Source organism: Camelina sativa, chromosome 20, assembly GCF_000633955.1.
Source record: "Camelina sativa cultivar DH55 chromosome 20, Cs, whole genome shotgun sequence".
NCBI classification, from domain to species: Eukaryota; Viridiplantae; Streptophyta; class Magnoliopsida; order Brassicales; family Brassicaceae; genus Camelina; species Camelina sativa.
Genome location: NC_025704.1, coordinates 2,187,635 through 2,197,389, shown reverse-complemented (window position 1 = coordinate 2,197,389; position 9,755 = coordinate 2,187,635). Strand labels below are relative to the sequence as shown.

The 9,755-nt window shown below is 40.1% G+C and overlaps 4 protein-coding genes across 4 annotated transcripts in view; 1 reads left to right on the top strand and 3 right to left on the bottom strand.

Annotated features, from left to right (window-relative positions):
- On the bottom strand, positions 801 to 3,161 carry LOC104768747 (SAM50-like protein SPAC17C9.06). The gene is made up of 4 exons (XM_010492781.2): positions 2,538 to 3,161; positions 1,960 to 2,445; positions 1,183 to 1,686; positions 801 to 1,094 (listed from the first exon to the last, which is right to left on the bottom strand). The coding sequence occupies exons 1-4, from the start codon at positions 3,144 to 3,146 to the stop codon at positions 1,014 to 1,016; spliced, it is 1,680 nt and encodes a 559-aa protein (XP_010491083.1). The 5' UTR covers positions 3,147 to 3,161; the 3' UTR covers positions 801 to 1,013.
- Positions 3,283 to 5,759, top strand: LOC104768744 (mitotic spindle checkpoint protein BUBR1-like). The gene is made up of 5 exons (XM_010492779.2): positions 3,283 to 3,423; positions 3,539 to 3,683; positions 4,023 to 4,180; positions 4,479 to 4,563; positions 4,648 to 5,759. The coding sequence occupies exons 1-5, from the start codon at positions 3,338 to 3,340 to the stop codon at positions 5,578 to 5,580; spliced, it is 1,407 nt and encodes a 468-aa protein (XP_010491081.1). The 5' UTR covers positions 3,283 to 3,337; the 3' UTR covers positions 5,581 to 5,759.
- LOC104768746 (non-classical arabinogalactan protein 30-like) lies at positions 5,742 to 6,570 on the bottom strand. The gene has a single exon (XM_010492780.2). The coding sequence runs from the start codon at positions 6,497 to 6,499 to the stop codon at positions 5,957 to 5,959; it is 543 nt and encodes a 180-aa protein (XP_010491082.1). The 5' UTR covers positions 6,500 to 6,570; the 3' UTR covers positions 5,742 to 5,956.
- LOC104772128 (sister chromatid cohesion 1 protein 1-like) overlaps positions 7,001 to 9,755 on the bottom strand; it is a 10,393-nt gene continuing 7,638 nt past the window's right edge. Inside the window, exons 6-17 of the mRNA XM_019241750.1 lie at positions 9,625 to 9,691; positions 9,457 to 9,535; positions 9,145 to 9,269; positions 8,833 to 8,921; positions 8,611 to 8,760; positions 8,378 to 8,531; positions 7,949 to 8,299; positions 7,773 to 7,854; positions 7,526 to 7,665; positions 7,356 to 7,440; positions 7,173 to 7,285; positions 7,001 to 7,083 (exon numbers count right to left, since the gene is read on the bottom strand). Of these exons, the coding sequence (XP_019097295.1) occupies positions 7,001 to 7,083; positions 7,173 to 7,285; positions 7,356 to 7,440; positions 7,526 to 7,665; positions 7,773 to 7,854; positions 7,949 to 8,299; positions 8,378 to 8,531; positions 8,611 to 8,760; positions 8,833 to 8,921; positions 9,145 to 9,269; positions 9,457 to 9,535; positions 9,625 to 9,691 (1,518 nt within the window). The remainder of the gene's footprint in view (positions 7,084 to 7,172; positions 7,286 to 7,355; positions 7,441 to 7,525; positions 7,666 to 7,772; positions 7,855 to 7,948; positions 8,300 to 8,377; positions 8,532 to 8,610; positions 8,761 to 8,832; positions 8,922 to 9,144; positions 9,270 to 9,456; positions 9,536 to 9,624; positions 9,692 to 9,755) is intronic.

Genomic DNA, 9,755 nt, shown 5'->3' with positions numbered 1-9,755 from the left:
ATCTTCTTTACTTTGCATAAACATGTCGAAGTTGCCAATTTTTGTCCGATTTCAAGAATCTTTGGCTTTTATAAACCAAAACTCTCAAATTGGATCTCCAAAACCTAATTCCGCTGTTAGTCTCATCTTTGGGTTCTCCGTTCATAGCAGCTAGACATGCTTTTGCGAGACATGTTTTTCTTTGTTGGGATGTTTAAGTTTCGTTTGCTTTGTTGGGATGTTTAAGATTTTAGGACATACTTTTCTTTGTTGGAATGCTTATTTTGCGAGACATGGTATGTGTTTGAATTGTTTTACGAGACATGATATGCTCAGTTTCATTTGTTTAAGATTTCATGTTATGCAGTTTCATTTGTTTTTCGGGTTATTCGGGTTTTTTGGGTACATTTCAGGTTTTTGTGGGTACTTTGGATATGTTTGAGTAGGTACTATCCATAACCGAATATATTTTGGATACATTACAGGTTTTTTAAAGTCATTACCCAAATAACCCGAACCCGAGAGGAACCGAACCTGACCCCGACCCGAAATTATATGAACACTTGTTCGGATCCTATATTCGTAAATCCGAAAAACCCGAACCCGAATTACCCGAACCTGACCCCGACCCGAACACCCAAATGGCCAGGCCTAGTCAGGCTTATATTTATAGGGATCTTACCCAACTAGTCTATCCAAATCATACATACTCATGAAAAAAAGAGGAAACAATTTTTATTCTACCGTCTCATATTTATCCTCATAAAAAAGGAAATAATCTCAGCAAAAAAAAAAAGGAAAATTGTTATTCTTAAAACAAATTAACTTTTAGTTAATTTTTATTTTTTAAAAACTAGTATCTCTTTCCCCAAGAAACGAATCCCCTGAAAAAATCCGCACATCACGTAAGCAAATCTCTCACTAAAATTTTCACAGTTTTCAAGATCCAAACAAGAAACTAAACAATGAAGCTCCTGGAAAACAAAACAAAACAAAGCCACAGTTAAAGATATCATCAAAGGATAGTAGCATTATCATGATGTTGAGAATGTCATGAACAATCCAGATTTTGCTCGATCGTGTTCTTGTTTCTTCAGTATGTGGCAGTAGTTAAGCTGGCATAACAGATAATAAAACAAAACAACAATCAATATCTGTTTTATGATTCTTGATGAGAGGAGAGAAACAAGAGAACTAACTAACCTCCATGCGGAATAGACTAGTTGGTACAACGATTCCTGCACCAACTGAGCTTCTGAATGTCTCCAAGAACTTTGGACCACTGAAGTTCCTATACTTGTTCTCTGATAATTCCGCCATATTCCCAGCACATGCAAACACATGTCCGTGGATACCTCTGTCTCTGAACCATTTCACTGGGAAATCAAAAGAAAGGTCTGCAAATGCAGTTACCGCAACATCCCCTCCCACAAAATCTCGCTCATATGTGCCACCATTCTCCTCGTCTTGTACTTCCCTCCTTGGCTCGTTAGGACCCAATCCCCTAGTCTTGAATCCCCATAACGCAGATGGTCCTCCCAACGAACACACAGGTGATATGTTTCCACCTAAGAAGAACCTCTCAGGTACATAAGAAGCTCTGCTCTTGTATCCACTTCCCCATGGAAATGTGATTCCCCCAGATACACCAAAGTTCAGAGCAGCACGGTAAAACCCGAGTGGAACAGCATATCGGAGATCGACTTCCTGAAAAAGGACAAGAAAACGCTCAACATGATGTATGGCAAACATCCAAAGAACCACAGATGTTATCATAGGGCTAACCAATCTTTTCATTTACTATCACAATACATAAAGAGTAACAGACGTACTTGGGAAGTTTGGATAAATAGGACAAAAGCCTAGACAAGGAACTACGTGCCATGGAAGTTGTCTGAGTAAATTATCTATGCTACAACTTTCCACAGTGTAAAATAAGTGAACGCAAATGCTGGCATTAAGAATGAAGAAATCCCAAACCTGACGCAAAAACCGGAGTGTTCGACTATCAGGTGCAATACCACCTATTTGAGACGTAGTGATGAAAGAGTACCCTTTTGTTGGCCTCAAGGGTGAGTTTCTCTTGTCAAATTTGAAAGTATACTTCAGAGCAGAAACCAAATTATGACCCAGCTGTCTCCTAATTGATGTTGATGCCATTTGCGATGGGTCAATCAGGTTACGCCAAGCAGTAGTGTAGACCAGCTCATGATACTTGCTAGCAATAAGCCCGAGGGAAAGACCAAGAGCACGTTCTTTATAAGACGAAAACTTAAGCCAGTCTTGTGTAGAAAGGTAAACCCGCGACGTAAATGGAGTAGGACGCCCTCTGAACCTTGGCAGATACATACCCAAACCGACCTCTGCAGAGTGATCACATCCATAAGCAAGAGACCCGTCCCAGATATCTCCATATCCAAAAATGTTCTTGTACTTCAAAGAGCCTTCAAGGCTTGATGATCTAGCCTACAAGAGCCACACGAACAATTCCAGAATCAAATACTAATCCAACTCTAATACTAATCCACTGAAACAAGAAAGACGAAAGTGATATATACCTCTGCTTTAGTGAAGGTTCCGATTTGGCCAGTGATAGGGCTTTTGCTTTCAACAACATGGATAACTACATTGGTGGTACCAGGAAGCTCGGGAGGACCAGAATCAATCGTGATTTTGACAGAATCAAAGATATCAAGAGCTTGAAGATTGAAATTGGCAACCTTAGAGGCCTTGAGAAGCTCCTGCAACGTAGTCGCTTCCCTCACAACATCCACCTCAGCTTCGATGACGTGGTCCTTCGTCTTCTCGTTCCCTTTGACGATCACGTCGTGAACACGAACCGGGACCGGAGCTGCTCGCATACGACGGAACAGTGACTCAGCTTGGATCCTACTCGCGATTGCATCCTCTCGCGTTTGGGGTTTCCCATCGTCTTCTTCTTCCTCATACTCTTCCTCTTCTTCTTCTTCGTCGCCGTTGATTTCTTCTCTATCATCTTCAGATTCGAGTTTGGGCGTTGATGGATTCGATTCGGGAGTCTCCGCCGGATTCGCCATGAGAAAATGCAACTGAGGAGGATGAGATGAGCAAATCGGCGAAATCAATTTGACGGCTCCTCCAAAAGCGTTTTCATTATTCTTGTGAATGAATCGAATCCCTTGCTGCATAAACCCGGTTTTATGGTTAACCGTTGACCGGATTAGCCGGTTAGCTGGTTATTCGGGGTCAGTGGAGCCTCTTTCTCTTTCAAAAGGTTTAAAAACCAAAAGGTGTGGAATCTTTTCAAATTCATATATCCCTCTCTCTCTCTCTCTCTCTCTCTCTCTCTCTCTCAGTCTCTCTCTGGAGAAGTAAAAAAATGGCGAAGAACGAGAAATTGTTGGCTTCACTGATCGTGGATATCAAATCATACTCTGGAAAAGACCATCTTCTTCCATGGATCCGGTAATTGTTTTTTTTTTGTCTTTTCGTGTCACTATTTTTTTGTGTTGACGGTTCTGAAGCATTAAAACCTAATTAAAAAAGATGTGTATTTGATTAATGGGTAAATCTGAAACAGAGGTGTAAAGAAGATGAAAGAGAGCTTGCCCACTCAAATATTGAACGAGAAGCTGCCGAGGTTTTTGCAGAAATGTGCAGAGTCTTTTGAATCTGATAAGAGATATAAGAACGATTCGCGTTATATTCGTGTTTGGTTGCAGCTGGTATTGAACCAACACTCTCACCCTCTTGATTTGGTATTTTGATTTGGTTGAAACTGATCTTGTTTTGTGGGGTTTTTTAGTAAGAGCAGTGGATAAAATTGTTACTGGAATCATATATGGTTGTAAAGATCGAAAATTTAAAGGGGTTAGAACTGAGCTTTGTCCAGATTTGTACTATGGAAGTAAGGGAGAGATGAATATTCTGGATTTGAATGGTTTGGGGTTTGTATCCCTGATGATTTGTTTCAGTAATTGTGCTTAAATAGTTTGTTGATAGCAGATGTTGTTGCTTAATGAACTTGTTGGTCTTAATTGGGTGATGATGAATTGTTTGGCTAGATGGACTTTGTAGACGATCCAAGAGCTCTCTTAAGAACCATGGAAGCAAAAAGTATAGGGACCAAGAGGTCACTGTTCTACCAGGCTTATGCTCTTCATTATGAGAAGATGAAGAGATTTGAGGAGGCTGAGAAAATGTACCGTCTTGGAGTGCAAAAGTAAGTATTCTTAGAAATTTGTGTTTGATAGATGGTTAAGAGTACAGCTCTATTTAGCGATTATGCATATGCAACATATGAATATCAAATCTATACTTGTATTCAGCTTATATATTCTCTAAGTGAGTTCTTGTCATGATCATTCCTGGTATCCATCCACCTGCATGATATGCTACAAAATCAACTACACTCAATTCATTATGTGGAAATGAGGAATGTAATAAGAACAGTTTGAGCTAGCATATGTGATATGTTGAGACATTGATTAAATTGAGTGGATATCTCCTATTGTCCACAGCCTTGCAGAACCCATGGATGAGTTACAGAAGTCATACTTGCAATTCCTTAGTCGCATGGAGAGGCACAAAAAGAAAAAGACACAGGTACTGTTTCCATAATTTGATTGCTCCGCTTGTATAATTTCTTTCACGTTCTGCAGATGTCTGAATTTATGTTTCCTCTTGCAGCGTCAGGAACAAAAACTGTCTGGAAAACACCAGAAGGTTGAGAGGCAACAACATGAGCCAGTGTTGAATTTTGTTGATAAAGCCATTGTAGGAAAGCCTGAAGCAGAAAATGCTTGCCATCACGGTTTGGTGGATCCCACAATAAACATGAAGGAAGCCATGAATGCAATCAACAACATGTTCAAAGAGCCTATAGAAACTGCTCCACTTCAGAGAAGATCACGACAGAGAAGTCAGAACAAAGAAAATCAAGGAGGCAACAATGGTTTTGAAGTTTTTGTGGACGAGAGTTTTGAAAGTGAAACAGGGTCAAGTGGAAAAGCAAAAACTGGTACTACCCAGGGATCCCAGTCTAATCAAGAGTCCTTTGAGATATTCATTGACGATGAAAACGCTGATGAAACTACGGATGAAAATGATGAGGATGGAAAAGGTTTTGTCTTTCTCCTGCCAAGAGACCATTCACCTGAAAGTTCTGAAGAAGCAGACAGAAACAGTCCTCCTCGGCCTAGATTTAGAGAAGACACAGTTGTTCATAGATTTGTTGGTTCAACCATCTCCGATGAGCCAGAAGCAGTTGAAAATGCCTGCCACCATGGCCTTGTTGATCCTACAGTCAACCTAAAGGAAGCTATGGAGGACATAAACAACATGTTTGGCGAACCAATAGATTTTGTTAGACCCAACCGCTCTAAAAACAGAGGAAAAGCAGTAGTAGAGACGAAACCAAATCCTGCTGCTGGTTTCACAATACTCGAGGATGATGATGATGGTAATGATGAAGAAGTTGAGCAAGAACATCAAAGGAAGAATCAGCCATCTCAGATACCGCCTTCAAAATCAGATGAACGTGAACTATTTGAGCCAACGGTGTGCACAAAAGTAGCCTTGGATGAGATCAATAAATTGTTCGCAATGCCAATGGATTTCTAAGGAACAAGGTATTTGGTTCCACTCTTGTCTTTCTCTCATAACTTATGCTTAGAAGCAGGCAAAGTTTGTGGTCGATGTTCCTGCTTTGTATCTCTGTTGTGTTGATTTATGAGAAATCTTTGTTCTTGTTGTAACTTGCAGACATTTGTGTTGTGTCGTAAGGTTTGAGATTTAAAATGTTCATGTTGCTATGACTAATGATTTTGCCGGTCTTTAACTGAACAAACTCGATACAAAAGAGTACACGAGTCCCATTACAATATTACTCAGCATTTTACAAACAATTGACCAATCATAACACCAAAAGAAATAAAATAGAAACAAATCAATAACAGTGTGTTATATAATTAGTATACGATCATCTTCAAAACCCGAATCAGTAAGTGGGTGGTGCAGTCGTGGGGCAATGGTCAGGACGGAAAGCCAATGGACCAGCAGCGTAAACTACAGCCTCATAGTTTGTCCACTTGAGCCTCTTCTCTTCATACCGTAGCGATGCTCCATCGAGAGCATTGTTAATGTTGGAGAAGAGGTTGCAGTCTTCACGAGGAGAAGAGACGAGCTTGGCTCGGCAAGAGTGAAGAGGATGGTCCAAGAAATGTGGAGTCATCTTGAAACCTTTGAGCTCACCGTAGAAATGGCCGTAGGAATCAGTTTTAAAGACTTTGTAGAAACTCACTTGTTCTCTATGGTTCTTGCATATAATGCTGACTTTAGCTCCGGCTATGGCTTCTGCTCCGGCCAACGACCATGATCCGAATTTGTCGCAGGATTGGCAGTACACCATTCCTTCCACTGCAGCTTCCACGGTTTTCACGGCAGGGTATGCGGTGGTTGGAGGAGGAGGAGGAGTGTAACCGTTGGCCAACACCGCTGTAACGATGAGTATGACGAGAACGGAAAAGGCTCTTGAGTTCATGTTTATTGTTATGCACTCTGTTTCTTGATTAATTTCTTGATGTGTGTCAGGGGAGAGAAATACGCATATATATAGAAACACATAAGGACTGGTATTATATAATGTTTAGTGTTTCCGAGAAAATTGACAAATTGTATAAGACGTGTGTGCGACTAATTGTGGAGATTAACATGGTGGTAGCTGCGGCTTATTACGTGACTGCCATTTTCTTTGTCAACGGAGTATATATATATTAAACTATTGTTTGCTTATATGCGAGTAAAATACTAAATAGAAGAATATGTAAAAAACCTTATAATAATTAAGTTCAGATGTTTCGGACAAAGCTAAGATGATAATGTATGAAGTAGTCATAACCAATAATAAAAGGACCAAACAGAGGTAAAAAGAACGGTGGTTCTAAATTATAATTTTAGAAGTCTACGAACTCTCTCTACGAATAGCAAAACAACTAGGGAACACATGGTCCACAATAACCTTTTTTAATTTAGAAATCAAACTTTACATGTTAGGTCCTCTTGCAATGAGAATGTCCCCATAAGGCTGTGTTTGATTCACCTTGATGACTCCGCGAGTCGCTAACACTGGAAATATAAACCATATACATGGTCAGTATTGTTTTGAATAATTGTATTGCTCATATAAGTGAAATTTGAAGTGAAGAAGTTAGTACCACAGGATTGAAAGAAGAGTTTAGCTGCAGCGTTTCTGTCCATTCCAACAGCGAGCTTGTTAAGAGATTCCACTTGAGGAGCTCCAGGTGTTTCAAAGTGTGTCTTGAGATGACTGTGTTTCGTTTAATACATCTCATCATTGTCACTCAGTATGTAGATTTGGCAAATATTGAATCACTTACCTTTTGATGCTATCTGTTATCCTCTCGTCTGATTGATTGCACGCTGGATTTTGAGTCTCTGTACATCCAGTTTCAAATAGTATTTCTGTGAAGAAAAAAAGAAGCCAAGTTAAGGTGTGTAAGATGGTCTTTTGAAAGTTTTAGGATCAAAAGACAATTAAAACTTCTACCGCTATCGGCTCTGAAGCGCTTTTCAGGTACAATCGAAAACTCAAAGTCATATTCATGGTGATCCCACGGTCTCTCTTCCGCTACTGGTTCGAGCCCTCTTCTTGGTGAGGAATTTGGCCTTTTTAAATTGGACCTGCGACTGATTTGGTAAGCGGAAGAAGAAATTAATGATCCTCTTCCTATGCAAAAATTATTTATAAGTTGCCATTGGGTTTAGTATCACAGAAATTTAGAAGTGTTCTTTACCTTTTAGAGCTGATCTCTATGTTGTTAATTGAAGCTGCTCCACGTGCGGATGGTGTGCTAGGCATGGATCTCACGTCGTCTCCTGTAATTCACATGAAAATCAAATATCTAACGACAGATATTCCACAATACCAAACTATGATCTGATGACTGAATAAAATAGAGAAGCTTTTAACCAGAATAGAATGGCGTAACAGTAATATCAGCAGCCTGGCGGTTAATAGTTTCAGGGCTTGCTCGAGATCCAGCCATCATGCTTTCTACTGAAGAACCTTTCCCAGTATAAATTGTCCGGAGTCTTTCTGCGGGACTACCAAGATTTTGGGAGCTTGTGTCACTGCCCTGATGCTGCATACATCCACACTCAGTTACAGAGTATATGAAACTGTGTCTTTCTCTTATAGATACTAAATTTTCAGGAAAGAATATGCTTCCGCGTCTTACATGGTTTGTTTGATGCTGGTTCTGCATTCTCTCCTCAACAAACCCTGGAGATTGTTCCGCGCAGAAATCAGGGTGTCGAGTTTCTGCATTGGCATTTCCAAATGTCAGATCCCTTTCAACAAGGTTAAAATAAAAAGAAACAGTGATGGATAGAGAGAGACCAGATGATGAGGTTTTAAGTACTTGAGTACTCTTTGTCCAAAGCTCGTAAAGCTGAGGAGGGTAAGAACTATCCACATGATTTTCGAGGAGTAGTGTAGGTGGCATATTCGCACGTTTGAAAAATTTCATTTCTGCCCGGATAGTTCCTCGAACCTACAAAAAGATGCCAGATGTAAGGCCAACATGAGCACCAATTAGTACATTAAAGGCCAAGGCGTTCACTAATCTGAACCTTTCTCTTTTCCCCCCTACAGAGAATGTGAGAAGTATCTTGGAGCCATGACTGGTAAACATGACCAGCAATAATAGTCTGCTCATAATCCATTTCTGAAGTAGCTGTCTTTCTTGTTCTTTTCTTTGCTGGCTTTGGTATATCTTGTTCCTGCATGCATAACAAACCCCAACTCAATGTCTTTTCTCACTAGATGAAAGTATTCCTAGTAATAGCAAATACCTCTCTGTCCGGTATGTTTTGTTCCTCCCTCTGCTCAGCAAATTCGTCCCTACCATGCTCCTGGCGCTGGGGGCTTGTGGGGTTGACTCCTGCAGATGGCTACAGATTAGTAATTTTTTTCTGTTCTGTTCATGAAGCTCAGTGTTATTCCCTGGTTATATACTGTACATGATTATCATACTGGAGACTCGCCCAAGCCATTGTTATTGGCTTCATAAAGATAACACTTTCATCTTTGACTCAAAAATTCATATCCCCATACAATAACCAAATGTCAAGATTATAGAATAAAAGACTGACACAACTCTCTACCTTCGGGAATGTCCTGCTCCTGCTGACGAGGTGGTGATGGGATGAGAGTTGTAGGTATTTCAGTGCCTTCTCTTGGATTGAAGTTCATGTTCATCTGTGTTTCATCATCTCCTTCGATGTCAAATCTGAGATGCCATCAAAACGCAGAATAGAAAAGAACAAAATCATCACCAGAATTTTGCTGAAAGGTGGATGAAAGAAATTACAGAAATAGCGAAGCCGTACAAACTTCCACCTTCAACAGTTACTGGAGAAGGTTTAAAATCTGGGAATTAAAGACCAAAGACAACAGTTATTGGATTGAAATCTCACCTTTCAAAACGATCATATGTTTCATTGTTGGTCTGGAATGAACCATGATACTCAAAGAGTGTGATATTCTCAGCATCAGCTGAGAACGATACAGAAATTGGTGAGCGTATTAGCATAAAGTTATTAACATGTCGTTTATTCACGAAGGTTATGGCTCACGATAGTAACCTTGATGGAATTGCTGTCCAAGATCTTCTGGCTCAGGGTTATTGTTAACATTGGATTCATCCAAACGCTGCAAAGAGATAAAAGCCACGCAATGAATTAGTTCAACGAAAGATGCACATTGGTTTACTAGG